Below are 22,885 nucleotides of genomic sequence, written 5' to 3' on the forward strand. Positions count from 1 at the left end.
AGGGCAAGATGCCAGAGCCACAGCCTGAGCAAAGGCAGAAGTGTGCAGGGGCCTGCCGAGTTCATGGAGTTGGGGGATCCAGAAGGTGGACAGGGCGCAAGCTGCTGCGAGAGGTCCCACCCACCCTGGAGCAACTCCCTCCCTCATGTCACCTCACTCCCCAAATCCTGGGAGGTCATCGAGCTTTTCAGGGAGAACAAGCTGCCCAGGGCAGAGCTGGTCCCGATTCATCCTTGTGGCCTCAGGGCCCAGCCCAGGGAATGTCAGTGGACACTGGCCGACCGATGGAAAGAGGGGCTCTTTATAGTGTTTATTAAACCAAGGACCAGTAGGTGCTGGGTGGGGCTGGTGGGGGAGGACAGAGCCCTCATTGTCCTGTGGGCGTCTCTGTGGGCCCCGCCCCCTGATGCCCACATGGCCAGTGGTGGCTGGCTTCCATCCAACACCTCTTCCCAGCACATCCCCAGGACACAGTATTACAAAAGTGAACAAATGCAACTTTTTCTTCTTTTACAAATGACACGTTTCCATCCCCTGCCAGCAGGGGTGGGGGGTGACGTGGTTGAAAGTGACAGTCCATTAAAAAGGCAACAACTTTTATAAAAGGAACCCTAAGGAAAGAGCCCAGGGCTGGGAAGCTGAGATGCCACCCTGGGGCAGGGCGCATAGACAGGTGGGGGCTCCCTGCCTCCTCAGTAGGGTGAGATGGTCTCAGGGACTGTTGGGCTCAGGGCCAGTGGGGGCTGAATCCAGGAGGCCCCCCGGAGCTCAGGGCCAGGTGGGGCTCCAGGACTGCAGCAACTCCTTGGGGAGCATGCACTTCAGGGGTCAGTGGGCGCATTTCCAGTCTTGATGCTGGGGGACCCCACCCCAGAGTGGGAAACTGGCAGGGCTGAGCCTGGCATGCCTGAAGCTTCCAGAGACCCTGAGAAGTGAACTGACCTAGCTTGTGCCACACAGCCGGTCACAGGGCCCAGAGTCCAAGGCCCTTGCCTGTCCTGAGGATGACAGGGACAGGTCACAAACAGCAGGAGGTGGGTCTTGGCAGCAAGCGGGAGCCCAGGAAGGGGAGGGGAGGGCATGATTTGGAGAAGTCAGAAAAGCGCAGAGGGGCCCGGCTGGGAGGCAGGACGCTGGGTCTAGTGCTGCCTCTGCTGATGTGGTACCTCAGATCTGCATTTTTCCTTCTCTAGGCCTCAGTTTCCCCATCTGTCACATGAGGAGGTGGACTTGATTTTTTCTCCAGTCTTTTCTACAACTAAAGTTCTACCCAGGGTTCTAGGGGAAAAGAAAAGGATGAAGTGGGCCTCATGTGCCCAGAGCAAAGAGGGGGCTTTGTCATAAAAGAAACCCATGCTCCTGAGTGACTAGACCATGGGCCCAGGGGCGCTCAGCCGTGGACCTGACCTCTGCCCCGCAGTGGGATCTCCCTCCCACCCTTTCCTGTCACGGGTCAGGTTGGCCCAGGCCTGAGGGAAGGCACTTTGGGGACAAGTGGGGAAGGACAGCAGGGGACTGCTGTGTGGTTTGGCATGGAAGACCCTCTGCTAATGGTTTGGGGGGCAACACAGACAAAGGGGCAAGACTTTGCTCCTGGGTGTTGGTCCAGGTCCAAAGCCTTTCTTTCAATGATGCTGCCACAGAAGCCTGCAGAGTCCCCACTGGCATTGGCACGTTAAAATATGAATTACCTGGGACCTGAGTGAGCCCAGGGCAGCAGTCTGTTGTGTGGCCCCAGGCCACACCATTTGTCACAAGGTGTCGGGGCCCCTGGCAGCCAATTCCTGGGCTTCTACACAGTGCAGGGCCACCTTGGGACTGGAGCCAGGCTGCCGGGGGTAGGCGCCCTCCCGCACCAGGCGCCGGCAACGCACACCCTGGCCCACGCTGACACTCTGCAGCGCCGGGAGGTGGAGCAGCAGCATCTCGGGAAGGGGTACCAGCGCGGTGCCCGACAGGTCCAGCTCCTGCAGGGAGTCCAGGCCAGACAACATCTCGGCTCCTGCCCACTTGAGCTTGGGGTTGCCCGACAGGTCCAGGACCTGCAGGCCCTGCAGCTCACGGAAGCCATAGGGTGCCAGCTGGGGGACACCCTGCAGGCTGCCCAGCGACAGGTGTGTCAGGCCCACCAGCCCCGTGAAGGCACCTGGGCCGATGGCAGCCAGTGGGTTCCCGTCCAGGCTCAGGTAGCGCAGGGGCAAGTCGTGGAGGTCGGGCACGGCGTGGAGCTGGTTCCACGCCAGGTTCAGGCTCTGAATGGTGGGTGTGGGCAGGCTGGCCCCTGCGGGGTGGGGCAGGAGGCGGTGGATGAGGTTGTGGGAGAGGTCCACGTGCAGCACCCTGCCCTGGCTGTGGGTGGTGAAGGCGGACACTGAGACCTCCTGGAGCCGGTTGTGGCTAAGGTTCACGTCACTCAGGGGTGAGCTGGTGAAGCTGTCGGCCGGCAGGGCTGCCAGGCCATTGTGGCTGAGGTCGAGGGACTCCAGGTAGCGAAGGCGGGAGAAGGCAGTGGGCAAGATGCTGGTGAGGAGGTTGTGGCTGAGATCCAGGCCAGCCAGCGTGGTGTAGCCTGGCCCTGCCAACACCGACTCGTTCACCGTCTCCAGCCGGTTGGAGGACAGGTCCAGGTGGGTTGTGTCCAGAGGGATGGGCACGGGCATGATGTGGGGGCCCAGGCCACTGCAGTCCACTCGCGTCAGGCTGAAGCTGTCGAAGAGGCCAAACGTCTCCACCTCACACTGGCACCCGGGGGAGCATGGCCGGGTCGTCTGGGCCCCGCTTGCGGCCAGCAACAGCAGCGGGGGCAGCAGCAGGGGCCACGGCATGGTGGGGGCTAGAAAGAGAGCCATAGGTGAGGGGCCGCAGCAGGCTCCCCAGACCACATGGTTTGAACCCCACCCCCTAAGACACCAGCCGATGTGTCTAGGCACAGCTGAAGGTTGCCGCCAGCCCCTCAGTCCCCTGGGATGCTTTCCCTGGATACCCCTCCTCATATAATTTCTAGTCCCCGTTCCTCTGTGGCCTCAGTCTCCCCATCTGTATGGTAAAGAGGGTTAGGCCAGATTGGTCGATTTTAAACTGGAAACAGCAGAACCCTTTCTTAAGTAAGATTAGCAGATGAAAGGGGGCTGTTCTGGCTGAAGCGAGGGTGGGGGCCTGGAGCCTTCCATGGCCGCTCACCATCCCTGCTGGAGGATGTTAAAGAACCCAGTTGGAAACCCACTGGACTAGACAGGTCTTCAGCTGGTTGCTCCAGCTCCAACTGTCTAGGTCCATGGGCTAGTCTCGACCCATCTCCTACTGGGGACAGGCTCATAGCCTAGGGCTTGGGGTTAGGGGGTTCCATTCACCTCTGCTGACAGGTGCTAGGTGCTGGGTGCTGAGCCAGCTGCCTCACAGCCCGGTCTCGCTTAACCCCCACAACCACAAAAACTGCAAGGCAGCAGTTTCTGTCACTGCTTCTCGAAGAGGGAACTGAGACTTAGAGAGGTTCAGGAGTCACGCACGGCCACACATAGTGGGAGCAGAACCTCATGGCATACAGAGGAAGCATGGCTCCCTATCGTGGTTCAGCGGTGGAGGAGCCATGCCTGAGACCCACGCTCCAGCCTCCCAGACCGAGGCCTCTCCCTGCAAGGGGGGCTGCAATGACTATCCCCACAGTCCTAAGCCCCCTCACCTGGCCTGTCCTCGAGGCAGGACCCCCCTTCATTCCAATTGGGGACCCAGCGTCTAGACCTCCAGAAGGGCTCTGGGGACACCCGTCCCAAGCCCCTTTCCCCCTGCCCTGCCTCACCCCCAGCTGATACAGCCATTTCCTCTCTTGGGCCCTTCCTTTAACCCACGCAGGCAGCTGGGCTGGTCTCCCCAATGTACAGATGAAGAAATGGGGCTCAGAGAAGAAAAAGGTCTTACTGCAAACTAGTAAAAAGCAAGGCAGGATCAGAACCCAGGCCTGCTCAATTCCAATTCCTCCATTTTCACCTGCTGCCTCCAGCAGGCCTGGCAGGGTGGCCGGCAGAGACAGGGTCCCCAGTGGGTTTTCCCCGCTGACACATCCTATGACACAAGCCACATTCCCTCCCCTGGCCTCAGTTTCCCTCCCTGTACAACTATAACAGCAGCTGCCACCGATGCCAGGCACTACATGTACCTCATCACCTTCAGTCCTCATACTCACGCACACGTGTCTGACCCAAGGCCCGAGTTCACGCCCACTGTGTTTCTTGGGACAGTGGTGCTCAGTGGTGCTCCCAGGAGGATGAGGGACGAGCACAGCGAGCTTCTAACTGCAGTTTGTGGTTGCCCCTCCCATCACACAGCGGCCACTCATCCCGGGGGACAGCAGCCCTGAGCCTCACCCCAGCAGGCCTTTTCATCTGGGGTGGCCCCCTCTGCACCTCTGCAGTCTTCCCCGGACCTGTCCCTCCCACCGGCCTTCTGGGAGGGGCGGACCAGGGACCTGCTCGCCTTCTGGACTGAGGGTGAGTGGCGAGGGAGCGGCAGGATAGCTTTACTAGTCCTCCATGAACACTTGAAAGGGGCAGCCACTTGATCCGCACTCAGCCCTGTGCAGGGGCAGGGAGAAGTGGGGCCCCTCCCCTCCCGCCCCTTTCTTTTGTAGAGTCCAATTTGAGGATTAAACCCGGCCCAGGTGCATCCTGGGCTTGGTCCCAAATGAGGCAGGACAGAGTGTTCCAATGTCTGGAACAAAAAGGAAAATATTAAGTTGCTTCAGGCACCTTTGTCCCTGGGGGGGGGGGGGGCCCTCACCACAGGGGTTCATTACCGCTCAGCTGCACCCCCCCTGCTAAGCTGATCTGCTCATACCCGTCCTTCCTGGGGTTTACACAAACACCACACACACACACAAAAGGCCCCTAGACTACCCATTGGTCCCCAAAGGTGATTATACAATGTGCCTATTAAATGCCAAATGACCCCTCCTGAGCTCCCGCTTATGTAACTGGCAGCCCCAACACGGCCCAAATGCTGCCCTTCCAGAGAGGGCCTGTGGCCGCCCCCCAGGCCTCAGCCTTATCCCCTGTACCATGAGGCAGTCATCCTGCCCTGCCCCCTCACAGAAGTTGACCCAGCTCTCTCTGAAGTGCAATGCCCACTGCGAAGGGCTGTGCACGCATGCAGGGGTCAGCATGGGGCCGCTGCAGACGAGGACCTGACTGGGTAAGGGGAGCAGAAGCGTGGATTGAGACCCACCTGGATGCCTGCGCTTATGAACGCTCCCAGGGCACCCTGGATGGGGTCCTTGCTCAGCCCTGCGCAGCGGACACCTCTCCCCCGGGCCCCTGCTCTGTGCCAGACCCGGACATTCAGTGGAAAGCGTGGATGGTGACAGTCAGAGCCAGTCCTGACTACCTGCTAGAGCTGGACCCTCGTTCTCTCGTTCAACCCTCAGTCCTCCAGGACCCATTTATAGTGGAGGGAACTGAGGCTCAGAAAAGGAAGGTGGCACAGCGAGAACTGATCTTGGGGCTTTGTAACCTTGTAATCAGTTGGGTTCAAGTGGGCGCACAACCTTCTCTGTGTTGCTGGGGACAGAAGAGCTAAGCGTCCAGAGCCCGAGGGCCAGGCTCCGGCTGCCATGAAGACTGATGACGTGGGTGCCAAGCTTTTTAACACCCAATGGCTCTGGGGCTTTCCCGAGGTCACAGCAGAGCCCAGAGCCTCTCAGGGGTGTCCCAGGCTGTTGGGAGAAGAGAAGGGAGGAATCCCTAGAGGCTTCCCAACTTTGGACCCAGAGAGGGGCAAAGCAGAGGTGTGGGCTGGCAGTCCTTGAGTCAGCGCCCTGCTCTGCTCAGAGGAAATGGCCCCGTTGGGGTAATATAAGGAGGGGCACTTCTTGTCAAGTTGTCACGGGAGATGCTGACGTTTGGCACTGCTACTCCAAGTCCCTTAGCAAAAAGGTTCTGGAGCCAAGGGGAAGGCAGAACTCTCCCAGGAGACTGAGGGAAGATAAGGAAACTCCTGCTGGGGCACAGCCCTCTACAGTTTACAAGAGTCCTTTGCTCATTTGATGCTGTGAGGGCCACAGAGCAGGGTGTGCAATCTCTTGCTTTAGCAACAAATCTGTGGCCCAGGGAGTCTGCAGTGACTGGTCTGCGGATACCCAGTGAGGCGGTGGCAGCTGATACTCAGACTCCAGGCCCAGGGCTTCCCCATCTGTCAAGACGGCTGTTTAAGTCTCCTACGGACCTTACTGAGTGCATAAAAGTAACGCTCAGAAGAGTCTGTAACCTCACGGAGGGTGCTGATACCACAATGCCAGCTATCATAAGGATAAAATGCATGTCTAAGAAAATAATAACTATGCTTTAAAAAAACCCCACCTAAATCCTAACTTTGGAAAGCCGAGAAGAAAATAGATCAAGACAACAGTGGTTTTCCTTTAGATGGCAGGACTTTGAGTGACGTCAACATCTCAATCTCCTTTCCTCTCTTATAGTAAAAATATATACAGGGGCTGGCCTGAAGGCATGGTGGGTAGGTTTGTGCACTCTGCTTTGGCAGCCCAGGGTTCGTGGGTTCAGATCCCAGGCACAGACCTAGCACTGCTCGTCAAGCCATGCTGTGGTGGCATCTCACATAAAATAGAAGACTGGCATAGATGTGAGCTCAGTGACAATCTTCCTCAAGCAAAAAGAGGAAGACTGGCAATGGATGACAGCTCAGGGCCAATCTTCCTTTCCAAAATAAATAAATAAATATATATGTACATATATATGCATTTATATATATATATTTATACATATATGTGTATATATATATAAAAAAACATGTATGTGTATATATGTATATATATAAAAAACACTCTGAGTAACCAAGACTCCTAGTAGGATGGCTGCATGGCCATCTCTGCTCTCTCTGGTCTGGGCTGGTCACGATCTCTGAACCTCAGTCTCCTCATCTGTGAAATGGAGATAGTAACGGCCACCTCACAGGACTATCATGAAGATGAAACAAAATGGTGGAAGTCAGGCACCCAGCAGGGCTCCTGGGACACGGGAAAGGCGCAGTGTGGGTGCCCTGGCTTCCTGGGAGCTGAGGGAGAGGCGAGGTGGCGATGGGCAGGTGGGCCTGCCCCTACTGCGCTCTCTCCTCCTCCCTCCTTCAGCAGACATGTCCCACATGTGTCAGGGCTCTTATCCGCGCCTCCCGGAGAGCAGTTCTTTCCATGGAGGCCACACCATGCGGTTTCTCAACAGGGCTGCTGGATCTGGGGAGGGATGAGTCATGTGAGTTCCTCTTGACAAAAACCACCGGCCTCAGCTCTGTGGAAAGGAAAGACCCCCCCAGAGAGCCAGAAGGCCCTGCACACCAACTTGCAGTGTGAACTGGGCAAGTCGCTTTACCTCCCTGGATCAGTTTCTTCAACTGTCAATCTGGGATGGTAATGCAGGTCCCATCAGCCTCAGAGAGGAAGCTGTGAAGATTAGACTGAGAAGCTGAACGCTCCCACAGAGAAAGGAAGCCCCAAGGAGTGGAAGCCACAGAATGGAAAAACTGTGCCTTTTCATCTAACTCACCCATATCCACTGCAGACACAGTTAATCGCAGCACCGCTTCCTGGGCAATCTGCAGGGGACCTCAGAACTCTCCTGGACGTGGTGCTCTAGACTGCCTCTACCCACCGATCGGAGTTGGCTCTAGAGAGGAAAACTGTCATTCTGGGATCAATTCTCTGATTTGAAGGAGCTACAGCCCGGGGAACAGAAGTCACCTGCTAACCTGGGCGACTCTGGGAAGCGACTTCCTCTCTCTCAGCCCGTTTCCACATCGGAGACAACAATCCCTTCCTCAAGGGGCTGCTGCGAGGACTAGCGGTCACAGCGCCAGGACACCCACAGAGGCACAGTCAGCGGGTGGCGTGTCTCTCCTAGGCCACAGGCTAGAAGGGGGACTGGAGGGGAGGCCACAGGGCAACCGTGCATAGTGACAAGACAGTCCTGGCAGGCAGTCAGGAGCCCCAGTCTTAGTCCCTGCTCTGCGTGGCCTGTTCACAACTTCAGACAAGTCCCCTCCCCTCTCTAAACATTTCTCCTGCTTCATAAGGGGCTTAGTCTAAACAATCCAGCTCCAGCATCTCAGAATTAAACAACTGCATTTACTGAATCTCTTCTAAGTATAAGGCACTGTGCTAGGCCGTGTGAGGTATGCATTGGGCTGGGGGGGTAGGGGGGTGGGCCAGGACACCAACTCAGCTCAAGATCACTAGCACCTGCCTCAGACCCAGGAGACCAGGACTCCAGCCCCAGGTCTGCCACTGTCTGGCGGGTACCATCTGGAAGGGCACTATCTGTGTGCCCTTCGCAGTTTTCTTGACTTCTCTGAGCCGCGGTTTGCTCCTCTGTGTAAGGTATGAACTCTGCCTCCCTCTGGGGCCTGTGCTCCACCCACGGGAGAAAGGGAAAGGCACAGAGGTGGCCACCAAGGTAGGCCAAGGGAGAAAAGGGATCTTTGGCCCAAGATAACATTCCTTCTTTTCCAAACTTGACCTGCAGATAAGACACACACTTTTGGCCAGGTTGCAGAACACCAGGGCGAGAGGGAGGCTGAGGGCCCAGAAACTGCACCCGCCGCTGGTGCGGGGGACAGGGTGTAAGGTCCTCCGGGCAGGGGCCTTGAGTTACTCATTGCTGGGCCCACAGAGACTCTCAGGAAAGTTTGCTGATGGCCTGTGAGGTCGGTAAACGGTGTGGCCCTACAGGTCTCCCCACTGTGACACCCCAGACCCTGCTAGAGCCCCTAAAACAGCTTTGGCCACAAAACTGCTTGACTTCTACTTATACCTACAGAAATCGGGTTCTCCCTGGCATAGAGGCATCTGCAGGTTGTCCCCATCTTCCTCCCTGCCCCGGCTGAGCCCCCATCTTGATCTGAACCCAAGGTGACGGCCTCTGGACGACTCTCAGCCTCTGCTCACGCTTCTCTCAACTCAGGGAATTCCAGAGCTGGGGAGCTGGACGGCCTCTCAGAGACCACAGGAGGCGGAGGCCCAGAGAGGGACCGTGACGGCCAGGAAACAGCAGAGCAGGACCCGGGACCTGGGTCCCGATGCCACACACTGCTGCCTACACTGCCTGCATCCCCCGGCCTGCCCTGGTCCCGCCAGCAGAACAAAGCCCATCTGTGCCCTCGGGCTCCCGGGCCGCCCTCCCTGCCTCCTCTCACATCTCACCACGGGCACACCTCCAAACAAGGCAGTCAATTCTCTGCCCTCATGTACCTGCCCATTTCCTGACTTGAAGTGTACTCGGCGAGGGGCGGTGACCCTGCCCTCTTCACCTGCGCATCCCTCCCCAACTCAGGGCAACAGCCAGGCCTGCGGGCCCGGCAAATACTGCTGGACGAATGGAGAGCCCGGCAGGTAAGCCAACCGCTGGACTCAGCCCCGGTGTGAAGCCAGCCCTGTACCTACCGGGCTTGGGCCAATCTCTCCTTTGTCAAGTCTCAGTGTCCAGAGCAGGGATGACAACACAGGGTTGGTGAAGGCATTAAGGGACAGCACGTGTGGCATTCAGTTGAGGATCTGCCATGTTAAGTGCTCAGTGCATGGTAGACAGCAATGGTGACGATTTATTACGCTTCCTGAAGGCAATGACCATGTTCTTCTTTACATTCCTCTCTACCCAGGTACCCCATGCAGTGCCAGGGACCCGGCAGGCCTGTGACCGCTTGTGCTAAGGTTCTCCGGTCACTGTGCAGGAGTTGCTGGCAAGGCCCCAATCTCCCCGCTCGTCTGAGGAGACCTCTCTAGGGTCAGGGGTCCCAGCTCCAGCCCTCCTGGCCCCAGCTGCCTGCCCCTGGGGCTGCACCACAGCATCTCCGGCCCATAGAACTTCCCCGCGCTTCATCACAACTCCGAGAGGGAGCCCCTGGCACAAGGACGAGGTGGGCAGGGGGCTGAGCCTCGGCCCCGGCATCCACCCGAGACAGGCCTTTCCTCCATCGGCCACGCCTCAATTTGGAGCTGCCCCCCACCCTGCTCCCCTTCGTCATCAGCTCCCTCTAGCTGACGCCAAGGAAATCCCCAAGTGGAAATGCCATTAACGTCCTGCCCCTCGACCACTGAGTCAGTTCCAGAAACATAAGGCAGAAAGAATTTCAGGGCCAACTCCCGGAGCCTTGAGGGCCGGCCCTCCCAACAGCACTGCTAATGCTGCACTCTGTACAAACCCGTCAGCCCGCCCCCCACGTCTCCGCCAGCATCTTGTTTCTACCTCGCTGCCATCCTTGACCGTGGGGATTACCGTCCCTGCTCTGCAGACAAGGAGACTGACATTACCAGCTGGGCAGTAGAGGAACCAGGACTCCAACCCAGATGTCCAAGCTCCAAATCCAGTGCTCCTTCTACCGCTGTGCCTTAGCTTACAAATGGGCACGTGTGGATGACAGCTGGAGCTGACCGTGCTCGACTGTAGTTGCGTTGACCTGTCTGTCCTCCTGTGGCCAGGGATGGGGCTCGATTCATTTTAATGTCCTTGGAGCCGAGCACTGGGCCTGGCACAAAGAAGGTACTATATGAAGACATACTAGGTATTTAGGATACCTCCACCTCACCAAGGACATTCTCAACCTTTCCAGCGCCTCCTCAACTATTATCTGTCTGGTCACCCTATAAGATCAGCAGATCAGATGGCATCGTATCTATTTTACAGCTGCATAGAGACCCAGAGAGGTTCAGTGATCTGTCCAGAGTCACACAGCCAGTGAGGACAGGGGCTGGACTCAGGATCTAGGTATTCTGACACCTGGTACCTGGCCTCCTCTGTGACATCATCCCCGGTGCAGGTGGGCCTGGAGGGCCAGCAACCTCATCCAAGGAGGATGATCCACAGGGAAATGGGCAAGGCTCCAGATACCATTTTCTCCTTCCAATGCGTCTTCTTCCTGAAGCTTTTCCAGCTCCCTTTGGCCTGAGGCAGCACGTTTGGACACAAGGGAGGCAACGTGGGGCAGAGGAAGTGGGCTTTGCAGCCAGGCAGACCGGGCTCCAACCCCACAGTGCCTGCCTCTGTAGTGTGGTGGGAATCCTAGCACGGCTCCCAGCGCGTCACCGGGATGATGACACGAGGTAAAGTGGAGACTCGGCCTGGCCTGGCACACACTGGTGCTCACTGCATGCAGCCTCCTGCCCCCTAATGGTTAATTTCAGGGGCCAAGAAAGGCAAGGCAGGGGCAGAGGATAAAGAATCCAAAATGCGGGTCCGGCCCCGTGGCTGAGTGGTTAAGTTCATGCGCTCTGCTTTGGCGGCCCATGGTTTCGCCAGTTCAAATCCTGGGCGTGGACACGGTACCGCTCATCAGGCCATGCTGAGGCACTGTCCCACATGCCACAACTAGAAGGACCCACAACTAAGAATATACAACTACGTACCCGGGGGCTTTGGGAGAAAAAGGAAAAACAAAATCTTAAAAAAAACCAAGAATCCAAAATGCATCCTCTGAGGCCTAGAATTCTCTTCCTGTGCACCCACACCCCAGAGTCCCCCTCGGGCTATGAGTGCTGCCCAGGCTCTCCTGGGGAATTAGTAAGGGGAGCAGAAAGGTCACAGAGGCCGAGCCAGGTGGAAGTAGTTGTGTTGCTTGTGACAGAACCAGAATCAGCAGCTACCCCAGGCGGGTCAGTCATTGTCTCCACTGCTCCCAAGCCAGGCAGTCACCTCACCCCGCCCAGGGCTGGCTCAGGAGGCCTCCTGGCCTGGACACCTGCAACAGCCTCATTCCTGACCCCCTGCCTCCTACTGCCAGTCAGGCTGGGCACCAGAGAGCAATTCCAACAGACCCCACCACTGCTCCCTGTTTGAACTCATCCCGGGAAGACAGCGTGCCAGCAGAGAGCCCCACCTCGCTCCTAGAGCCTTTGCACAGGCTGCTCCCTCTGACGAAGGTGACAATAGATGCCCTTCTTTTCTCGGCCTACCATGGAAACCCTCACTTATTTGATTCAAAAGCCACCTCCTTGGGGCCAGCTCCAGGCCGAATGGTTAAGTTCGCTGCTCCACTGTGTCGGCCCAGGGTTTGGATCCTGGGCGCGGACATGGCACCGCTCGTCAGGCCACGCTGAGGTGGCATTCCACATCCCACAACTAGAAGGACCTGCAAATAGGATATACAACTATGTACGGGGGGGGGGGGGGGTTGGGGAGATAAAGCAGAAAAAAAAAAAAAGATTGGCAACAGTTGTTAGCCCAGGTGCCAATCTTAGAAAACAAAAAAAGCCACCTCCTCTGTGAGCCCTTCCCAGTGTAACCTGCCCCTCATCCAGCAAAAGATCACCCTCCCTGGGCTCCTGTGGCCCCTGGGCTGCCCCCTCAATGTCCCGACACAATTTGCAGTCTGTGGCCGTCTCAGAATCTGACCGTGTGCAGCTCTTCTCCTGCATGGGAGATATGAAGGGGGATAAACCGTATGAATGAAGTGTCCTGCACAGAAAGCTTCCCTCTGCTTGGAGAGGATAACAATTGGCTCAAGCTTGCAGGGGACTTAGGGCTTTGTCAGGTGGTGAAATCGGGCTCAGGACCACAGGAGATGGTCTCCGCCTTCTATTGTCAGTGCAGTCCCACAGCTGTCTGCACAGCGTCATGCAGACCACGAACCTCTTCTCATTTTATTAGCACAGGTAATTCATTATCCTATTTAACACTCAGCAGATCAGTGAGACAGGAATTGCTATTCTCATTCGAAGGATGATGAGACTAAGAACCAGAGAGGTCAAGTTACTTGCCCCAGGCCACAGAGCTAGGAAGCAACAGAGTGGCAGTAAAATCCAGGTCTTTTCACTCAAAGAGGCTGGAGCCCTTGGCCTCCAGCACCACCACCAGTCCTAGGTTTCTTAGAATGACCAATCTCACCCTGTCGTGCTTGCTTAAACCTCCAACAGCTTTCCACTGCCTACAGGTTCAAACCCCAGCTCCTAGACCTGGCATTCAAGGCCCTCATATTTGGCCTGCCTTCCTTTCTAGCCTCAGGCTGAATTCCACTTCCCCCTCCCTCCCGCCAAGATCTTGCACCCGACAGTCCCAAAGGCTCTGTGCTGTTATCAGAAGGCACAGTGAGGCGCTGTTCCCTCTGTGGGAGATACTTCCTGGCTCCCAGGTATATTCACCTGGCTTCCTCAGCCTTCCCTTCCAGGGGTTCCAGGCCCACCTCACTTGTCCCTCCCTAACTTCACAGCCACCTTCCTTCCCCTCCTTCAAAAGAGCAAAGTAGTGCCTGGGAATCAGTCAGGTCAGAATGGAGGGAGGTGTTACATAAACATCAGTGTTTCCAGGCTCTGGGATCTCCAGCAGTCAGCCAGAACAGGAAGGGAGGAGAGAGGCAGTCGACACTTCCCTTTCCAGAAGGGAAACTGAGGCCCAGAGAGGGGAACGAAAGTGCCCACGGTTGCCTCCTTCCCAAGTGAGTGGCTTGTGCTCCTGCTTCAAGTCTGCAGCATCCAACAAAGTTCTCAAGGACTGGGGAGGGGTGGGGGTAGGGAGGAAGGTGTCAGGGTTATCTTTTCGACTCAGGATCAAAAACTCAGCAGGCTCCCGCCACCTGAGCCCTCCCTCTCGGGCCAGACCTGGGCTCTGCAAGTCTGGACTTATCCGAAGGGTAGAGCAAAGAGAGGAGGGACCCGAGAAGTTCCTGAGTCACCACCTCGCCCGGCCAAGTGTGGGCGGGCCCTGCTCTCAGCCGGCTCCCGCTGCGCTGGTTATCCCGAACGCAGGCTCTGCGCCGCCAGGGAGTTCTCAGCCCCAGCCCTAACAGGGCACTGCGACTCAGAGAGGCCGCGCAACTTGTCCAGTGCTGTACAGTGGGCCAGTGGCCGTCCCATTCGACACCAGTATGTGTAAAGTTCCCACTCCCCGAAGCCCAGCTCGGGGGCCTGGAGCCTGCGCCTCGGGCAGGCCCGGATCCCAAGAAGCTATCGCCCTCTCACCTACGGGATCAGATGGCTTGTCCCCCCACCCCGGAGGCGGGAGGCAAACGGAGAGCAGATCTCAAAGCGGAGCCAGGGGCTGGGGCCGGCCTCTCCGCCTAGCAGACACGTCTCTCTCGGTCACACACTCTCTCTCCGAGAAGCGCGGGGCAGGCAACGCCGGCAGTCCTCTCCTCTCCTCGCTCCAGCCCCCGGCGGAGCCCAGGACCGGACGTCTCCCTCCCTCCCCGTAGCCGGTTCGGCTAGGGTGTCCGGCACGCTCCGCCCAGCCCTGACCCGGGACGGTCCCCAGACGAGGCCGATCCCCACCCCAATCCTATGCCGTCCCCTCACGGCCCTAAGGACCCTAGGAGGTGAGGGAGAGGAGGGCTGCCAGCGCCCCCTGCCAGGGCTGCAGCGGGGAGGAGGACGGGGGCTGGCTGTTGCCCCAGGAACCGGGAGAAAAGTTTGCAGCCAAGTCGGGGGCCCTGGGGACAGCAGGGGAGCGGGCAGTCGGGGCGGCGTCTGGCTCCCGGTGCGCACACACTCCACGGACACCCAACCCAGACACGTCGACAGGCACACACCACGTACGCGGACACAACGATGCACCCACCAACACCCAAACCAAACGCGGGCCCACAATACATGGACACAGGCGCGAAACAACCACGCAAAGGCACGGACACAGAAAGGCGCAGGCAGATTCACGTCCCCGGACCCAAACTCACAAAGACCCACAAACGCGAGATGCACGTGCCGGCACAAAGACCCCAGAGACGCCGGCCCACGCCCTGGGCCCCCGGCCCGAGCCTTTGTCTCCGGGAAGCCCTCTCCTCTCGCTCCGGGCTCCCCACTCCGGCCGAGCCCCGGGCGTCCGGCGGCGGCTGCCGACGCCCCGGGTCCAGGAAAAGTTGAGGGGCCCCGGCCCCGCCCCTGCGCCCAGCGCCGCCCGCCCGCTGGATGGGGCGGCCGGCACGGGGCCGGGGGCTCCAGCTCCGCCCGGGGACCCGCACCCACCTGGAAGCCTGCGCCGCAGCCGCCTCGGCACGCTCACCCAGGCGGCCCGGCTTCGGGCCCCCGGGCCGGCGCTTTTCTCGCCGCCGCGCGGCCCGCCCCTGCCCCCGCCCGCCGTCGCGCGCGCCCCCCACCCGCCGGCGCCCAGTGGCGGCCCGCGCCGGCCGCCCGGGCCTCGGCCTAGGGAGCGTCGCCAAAGTGCCGGCCTTCCCCGGCGCGCGCCCCGCCCCCCGCCCGCCCGCGGAGCCGCGCCGAGCCCGGGTTCCACCCGAGGGAGCGTCTCAAAAGTGCGCACGCAGCTCCCGCCCGCTCCAGTCGGCCTCGTTCCCGGCTTCCTGCGTCCCGGATCCCCGCCCCCTCCCCGGGAGAGCCCCGGCCGTCTCAGCAGATGGCCCCAGGGTCGGGAACATCTGGAGGTCGCTGGAGAGAGAGAGAGAGAGAGAGTGTGAGTGTGTGTGTGTTAGAAAGAAAGAGGTTGGTAAGAAAGAGTTGGAGTGGGCAAGGGGGAGGGTTCCCTCTTCTCCACTTCGTCCCCCCATTTTTTAAACGGGTGGAAGCGGTCCAGAGACGTTAGGGAGAGAGAGACCAAGAACCTGGAGCCGAGAGAGACTGGCTGACGGACGAACTCGCAGAGAGGAGAGTCTGGCTTCAGCAGAAGAGCTGGCGGGAGAGGAGAGAGAAAGCAACAGACTTATTTTTTTCTGGAGGGAACCTTCGACGTCTGGTTGGATTTCTAAGAAGAGAATCTACATGTGTGCCTAGGCAGCAGTTGAAGTCTGTTTGTTCCTCCCATCCCTCATTATGGTAAAAGGGCAGGAAAGCACCCAAAAAGCTTTTGAAAATGGGCGGTTGTGGACCAAAATAATCCATAACCAATCTATAAATGAAAATCTGGGTGAGTTTATTCTGAGCTAAAATGTGAGGACCATGGCCCGGGGCCTTTCTTCCCGAAGGAAGAAAGGGCACCAAAGAAGTGGGGTGTACAGAGTGATTATATACCCCCAAAGAGGATGTTTCACATATGATTGAAATGTCCCTTTTGTAATAGTTGCAAAACTGCTCTGTTGGCACAGCGATTGATGGACACAGCAGGTAGGTCTGCTGTCTCGGTGGAAACAGCAGGGTGGCAGGTCTGCTGTCTCAGCTGGGTGGTCACAGGTGAGCTGGGTGGTCTAAGGGGAGCACAGCAATCAGTTCCTAGCCTAAGGAAAGATGCTTATCCTTAAGGAAATGCCAACGTAGGGGAAGTTGCACCTTTATCTTAAGGGCATTTGATCTTGCCTTAGTGAATGTTTAAAGCAGACATACAATGCATGCTCAACAGGCAGGGTCAGGCCCTTTTGGAAAAAACAAAGTCAGACCAAATTAGGTTTACGCCAAATGGCTTCCTCATATACTCCAATATGTCCTTTTGCTTGCCATTTCTATTTGTCAGGGTTGAGGGAGAAGTTGCCTGGTGGATGCACTTCCTACAAGGAGGGGTGAGTTTGAGGCTCTCAGTCCATGTGCCCAGACAAGTGGGGTTAAGGGGGGGTGCGTTCTCAGGCACCCCAGGCCTCTGGCCAGGGGGTTGAGCAGGCTTTGGTTTTGAACCCTGGACCTCCCAGGAGTTTCCCCTCCAGTGGAGAGGGCCCCTGGGTGCAGAGATTGCACAGTGCTCCCCCTGCAGTGGCCCAGACTTGCACACTCAGTCTTCTTGCTCTATCTTTCCCTATGACTTTTTTCTTTTAATTAAAAAAGTTGCTTGGGCTTGTGTGTCTGTGTCTGCCTGTCTGCCTGGCGAAGGAGAAGCAAGGGGGGAGACGGGGAGGGAGGCGTGGAAGCCACTACCCCAGGCCTCCGGGCAGCAAAACCAAAGCTGCTGCCTGGAGAACAAAGTGCCCTTGCAAGTCCTCCCCCTACACTCAAAGACCTTGTGTGGTCCTGGCGACTCCACTCACCCGGGCTGAGACCCGCCGCCCCTGCCAGTTAGGGAGGTTGGGGAGAAGGCTGGGATCCTGGTCTTCTCAGGGTGGGAGCAAGGAGAGCTCCCCTTTCTCCTCTCTGCCCTGTGTCCTCCCCCAAGTAGAACCCCTGCTTCCAGAAGTGGGAGGCCAGCGGGGGCCTTCCAGCTCAGACTTCTCATGGAAAAGTCTTAGAAATTGTACCAGAGGCTCCTTTGCATCCATCACCTCCTCACGATGGAGCTGAGTGAACGGGCTGCTGCGCTTCAACTGCACATCCCCTAATCGGTCTCCGTGAGTCCCGGGGCCTCAGGCGTCTCAGCCTGGAGGGGAGACAGAGCCCCGAGCTTGGACAGGCTCCTGCGGTGCCACTTACCAGCTCTGGCTAACCCTAGGCAAGTTCCCTGACCTCTCTGAGTTTCTGCACCTGTAAAGATGCAGTTGTGGGGAGTAAACAGGGTGACTTGGTAAAGCCTGAGTCTGGCTCACAGGAAGCCACTGTGTGTGCTTATCGCCGGTATCATTGTATCAAGATGTCTGTCTCCTGTCAGGGAGTGGGGCAGAGTCTGGAAAGCCCAGCAGGCTTGGGAGAGGAGGAGACAGGGGAATGGTCACTTGACCCTCGGGCGGGCGGCTTAGCCCACCTGCCTGCCGCCTCCTCCCCTCCCTTGGGGAGGGGGCTTTCCTTCAAAGGAACCCCCCTTTGCCCATGCCTGGGACTTTCCTGGGACTTTCATCCTCCCCTCCCTGGCTGTGCAGCTGTGGAGTGAGGCTCTCCTCCGCCTCTGAGAAATGGAGAGGAATACCCAACTCCCCAGGGACTGGGGATGCAATCCCACTGCCCTCTGTGTGCAGGTCCAGCCAGCTGGGCCAGAGGCTCCAGGCTTCTCCGGAGGGCCTCTTGCTGAACAAAGTCAAACAACCCCTCCCACCTTGGCTCGTGGCTGGCGGTGGTTTCTGAGCACTTCTGCATTTATCATTTCCCTTGATCTTCCCTAACTGGGAGGTGGCCCCCAGGGGCTTTGCATAGGGAACCACCAGCAGCCTACCCACCTCTCCCCTAGCACTGTGCTGCACACTTGTCATTGGTCGTTCTGCCTCCAGGCACCCCTTCCTGTCTGCTGTCCACACTGCAGCAAAAGCGACCTTTCTAAACTGCAAATCTGCGAAATGGATCATGACACTTGCCAGCTTAAAACCTTTCAAGGGCAAAACCCAAACTCCTTGGCTTGGCATTCAAGGCCCCTGTGATGTGTCCCCTCCCCGCCACCTCTTCAGCCTCATTTCTGGCCGCTGCCTCTTACACATCCCAAGCTCTAGTCCTCTAGTAAATGGAAACTAGGGGGAGGGAGGGAGGGCAGGGAGGGTAGTGTCTCTGCATTCTTCAAGTTTCTGTCCACACTCGCCTCCCCCAGGAAGTCCTCTGCTTGGCAAAATTGGTCCTTCCCTCTATTATGTTGCTGTGCCCTTTGTTCATGGGAGCTATCACTTTCCCCACTCTCTTCACCCTCCTTGTGGTCAACCTGGTGGTCATCACCTGCCAGGCACTGTGCTGGGAGACTTTTAAGATCATTACATCGTTTCATCCCTATGATAGCTGCCTTAGATCGATCGATAGTGGTGAGGCCCAGAGAGGACAAGAGATCTCTCGATGGTTACACAGCATGTTCTCTGCAGGGCTGGAACAACAGTTTGGGCTCCAGTGCTCTTTCTGCTACCTTGCAGTCAACACAGATTGCAGAATGTGCTGTCACAGAGAGGCCTTGGAGCCTTAGAGTCCAGGTGCAAATCATCGCTCTATCCTCGGCTGTCTATGAACTTGGGCTAGTCACGTCTTCCCCCAAGCCTCAGTTTCCTTACCTGTAACATGGGGATAAATAAGAAGCCCCACCTCACAGGGACACATGGAGGAGCAAACGAATTCATACAGATGCAAATATGTTGTATACAGTAGGGTGCTGAGCGCTTTTAATTGATTGACTTGACCAGCCATCTTTCAACTGAGGGCGATTAGTTGGGATTTTCCCTCAGAACTCTCCAGACTGGAGGTCAAAGGCACCATTAGTCCCTTTGGCTGCCTGGCTCATACCCCACGTTTTGAGAAAGCTAAAAGGTCTTTCTTTTTCTCTGCTTTATCTTAGCTGTCAAGCTCTGACCAGAAAACCTTCTACATCCAGTGTGTTCCCATGAACCTCCAGGATCTCTGTTTTTCTTGCTGCGATTTCTTTTTTTTCAGTTGTCAGAAGCTGGCAGATCTGAAGTTAATAGAGCTTCAGGACCACGTAAGGAAATAATAGAAAAGAAGAGCTGGAAGAAAAACAATACCTGTCCAGCCTCCCTTCTGACTCTGCAGGTCTGAGGCCGCCACGGCATGCTGGGGTTTTCAAAAGCGTCCATGGTGCTTCTGATGTCCGCTTCGGGGTTGGGGGACGTGGCAGCACGTCTGCTGGAGGGTTTGCAAAGTCCTTCCACACGCATTCTCGTTTTAAACGTGTGAGTGAACTGCTCAGGTAGTCGCTCATCACCTCCATTTTTCAGATGTGGAAACTGAGACTCAGGAGTGACTCATGTAGGGTCACAAAGCTAGAAGGTAAAACTGGCCTTTGGGGTCGCCCCAGTCACTCCTGTGCGGGGCAGAAGGCTGTGCAGGGGCTTTGCTGGTATCTCAGCAATCGCTGCGTGATGAGCACTGCTCCTCTCCTGCCAAATCAGACGCTTCCCTAAATATTTCTCTCCCACTCTCCCACCTCCCTGCTTTCCCCGTGCCTGGAATGACTGTCTCAGCCCAGTCTGCCAGCTGCGGTCCTCGCTCTCTTCCAAGCCCTGCGCCTCCTCCACAAAGATATTTCCATTTCCCACAGTTTCTCTTCCTTCAAGCCTGGGAGCATTTGGTTTGTGTCTCTGTGTAGCCCCTTCTCCAGCCCTGCCTCCTGCTGCAACTTGATGCTCCATGTCCCCAGCTGTTGGGGTTCCTCGCAGATTCTGGCAGTTGGTTGCTGTCTCCATGCCTTTGCTCCTGCTGGCCACCCTACAGAAGTGTCCCTTGCCCCATCACGTCTCTTACTTATCACTCCAAATGCCACTCAGTGTCACCTCTTCCAGGAGGCCTCCCTTGATCTTCTCAACACTTAACTCTCCCATTGGAGGGCCTTCCTCTGTGCTTCCCGGGTACAGTGGGGAGACCTCTGTCACGAGCAGGTGGTCTCTGCGTGTCAGGCGCTCAACTGAGAGAACCTCAGTGAAGGGTGCCCGGGGAGGAGGAGGGAAGGCTCTGGGGGGCCCTGTTCTCCTCCTGTTAGCCTGAGTCTCCTCCCTGAGGGCTGCAACTCTCTCTTGCTTTCTGTCTTCACCTCCACGCACTATTCATGCCCTCTTCCCTCCGTAGGGCCCCCCTCGGCCCCTGTCTCTCTCCCTTGAGTCTCTCAGTGCTTATCAGTCACCTGGACCCTCCCCTCTTTCCTGTGGTCCTGTCTCCCTGACCGGGGACAGATCGTATCGGACCACCACACTCTGCAGGCACACAGGCCCGACGGGGTCAGGACGTGGGATCCCCGTCCTAGCTCGTCCCCAGCTGAGGTGGGCCGGAGCAGCTTATTGATGACAACATATGTGCAGGGCCACTTTCAGCCGAGTCTGTGGGACCACTGTCTCCTTGGCCCCTCGCTGCTGTGCCCTCTGTAGGGGAAGATGACTCGTTCACACCGTGGTGCCTTCCTGCCGAGGTCTAGCCCTCGTGCGCCAGTAAACTCCGGGGACCTTGTGAACTCCGGGGACCTTCGTTATCAGGCTTGGGTTGCATGATTATGTTATTGCGTGCAAAGGGCTGTGTGCTCAATTTATTACCTTCTGTCCCAGGGCAAACAGTACGCTGCCTTCACAGAGGCTGACTCTCAGAGAACAGTGGAGTCATTCCTGTCCATAAGCAAACAAGTCCAATCAAGGAGTTTCCAGATTTTTTTTTTGATGACAGCCCGTAGTAAGAAATGGATATTATCACAGAACCGGGACACCAGGACATAGACATGTATATAATGCTGAAACAAAAGCTTGACAGAACAATACTTACCCTTCCCAGTCTGCTATTTTATTTCTATCCTGTTGTATCCATTAGGAATAACAATGTGGTCACAACCTTGTAAATTGATTTTGCATCCCACCAAAAGGGTGCAAGGGGAAGTTTGAGAACCTCTGTTTTAGTGTCTCCCCCTCCAGCCTAGCTGCCCCGCGATGGTGGCGGTCTCTCCCCGGCCCTCTGATCCATTCACTCAAGGAATGTTTACTGAGTTCCTCGCCTTGCATCAAATTTCTTAAATGACAGTCCGGTTTCGTGGTTCCCACCTTCCTGTTCGTCGCCTCTAGACAACCGTCAGCTGGCCTTTGCTACTGCTAAGCTGCCAGCAATGCCTCACCAGCCCTCGCCGTGTGACGCTGGCACAGCTGACTCTCTCTCTCCTTGGCTTCCCTCTTCATGTTCTCCCTGGACAGCGGGTCGCCCTTCTTGTTCCCCTTTACTGGCTCCTCCTTGGTCCCCAGCCCACACATGATTGCCCCCAGGCTGTGCCCTGCACCCCGACTCCCCTCCCTTTGATACTGTGTCCTTGGGCTTGCCTGTGGAGACTCCCCATGCCTTCAGTTGCTGAAGGATGTGTATCTGTAGCTCCCGCTGCCACCTCTCATGTCCGCCTCTGTCAGACCTCTCTGGCAGTGTGCCTGTTCAGCATCTCCACTTGCGGGGGGCGGTCCCACAGACCTCACACTTCACTCCCTGAAGCTCCCACTCAAACCTGCCTCTCCCAAGTCCTCATCTTGATGAAAGGTGGCACCACCCACCCAGCTGTCTAAACCAGGAAGCTGGGATGGTCCGAGGCTCCTCTCTCTTCCTCATGCCCATACTCGGTGCATCCCCAAGTTTCTCAAATCCTTCTTCTCTCTCTTTGCATCACCTGATCCTGGTCCAGCTGATGGCATTTCTTGCCTAGACCTCAGAAATCACCTCTGTCATGTCTCCCTGCCTTCATATCATCACCTCCAGATCAAGCCCTTTGGACCTGTAAGAGGGTTTCTTTTAAAACGCAATACTGATCTTGTCTCTACCTGGTTTAAAATCTTCCCGTGACTGTTGCTTCTAGGGTGAGGCTGCAGCTGTTGACCGCGTCGCAAAGTGCCACGCGTGATCCGACCCAGCTCCCCGTCCTCCCTTACCTCTTGCCTGTACCTCTGTTTTCCAGACGGATACAACCACCTCAGTGACTCCTCAGGGACACGGTCCCCTCCCCCTCCCAGCCTTTGCACCCGTTGTCGTCTCTAACTGGAGCACTGGCTAAAGTCCACTGCTTCCTCCGGTCGGTGGCATCCTAGCGTCAGCTCTTCGGGAGGCCTTCCCGGACCCACCGTGTGTGGTCCTGTGCTCCGCCCGGGCGGTGCTCCTGTCGCACCCTCTGCTTCTTCCCTCAGCCCTCACCACACTTTGCCATAGTTGGCTCATTTTTGTCCTCTCTGCCTCCCAACTGTAAGCTCCGCGAGTCTAGGGACTCCCCTGGGCTTGCTGCTGTGTTCCCAACATCGAGTCAGGACCTAGCACATCGTAGGCCCTCAGTGAGTATGGGTAGAAGAATGGGCTTTTTGACTTAATGAATGTTAGAAGCAGCACAGTGTGAGGAAGGGACAGTAACTGGAGGTTTGGAACATAGACGGTTACAATCAGAGTCACGGGAAGTTGGAATCAAGGAAATACAGTGGTTGGATTCACAGAATGTGGACTCATGGACCAGAGAACCATTCAGCTCCACCGTGTCCCAGCTGGGATCTCGAGCAAGCCGACGAAGCCCTTTCTCTGACTTTTGGTTTTATTTTTTATAAAGTGCTGATCAGAGGCCCTGCCTGCCCGGTCTGGATTGTGAGCAATGAGACCATAAAGTCTGACTGTGAATGTGTACATTCTGCTCCCTCTGTGATAGAGACGGGGCTGTCTGGCCTGGGAGAGCCTCTTTGCAACTCAGCAGTT

At 57.1% G+C, this 22,885-nt stretch overlaps 1 protein-coding gene across 12 annotated transcripts; it reads right to left on the reverse strand.

The window, feature by feature from the left end:
• Positions 1-287: 287 nt before the first annotated feature.
• On the reverse strand, positions 288-15,041 carry TSKU (tsukushi, small leucine rich proteoglycan). Of its 12 annotated transcripts, XM_070624016.1 has the most exons (5): positions 9,437-9,606; positions 7,747-7,918; positions 7,545-7,664; positions 7,171-7,234; positions 288-2,833 (listed from the first exon to the last, which is right to left on the reverse strand). In XM_070624016.1, the coding sequence occupies exon 5, from the start codon at positions 2,823-2,825 to the stop codon at positions 1,752-1,754; it is 1,074 nt and encodes a 357-aa protein (XP_070480117.1). In that variant the 5' UTR covers positions 2,826-2,833; positions 7,171-7,234; positions 7,545-7,664; positions 7,747-7,918; positions 9,437-9,606; the 3' UTR covers positions 288-1,751. The 12 variants fall into 12 exon arrangements, with proteins under 12 accessions (XP_070480117.1, XP_070480118.1, XP_070480121.1 ...); XM_070624017.1 differs by lacking the exons at positions 7,747-7,918; positions 9,437-9,606 and adding an exon at positions 14,942-14,984; XM_070624020.1 differs by lacking the exons at positions 7,747-7,918; positions 9,437-9,606 and adding an exon at positions 10,304-10,518.
• Positions 15,042-22,885: the final 7,844 nt, after the last annotated feature.

The sequence above is a fragment of the Equus przewalskii genome, chromosome 6 (genome assembly GCF_037783145.1).
Source record: "Equus przewalskii isolate Varuska chromosome 6, EquPr2, whole genome shotgun sequence".
Taxonomy (NCBI): domain Eukaryota; kingdom Metazoa; phylum Chordata; class Mammalia; order Perissodactyla; family Equidae; genus Equus; species Equus przewalskii.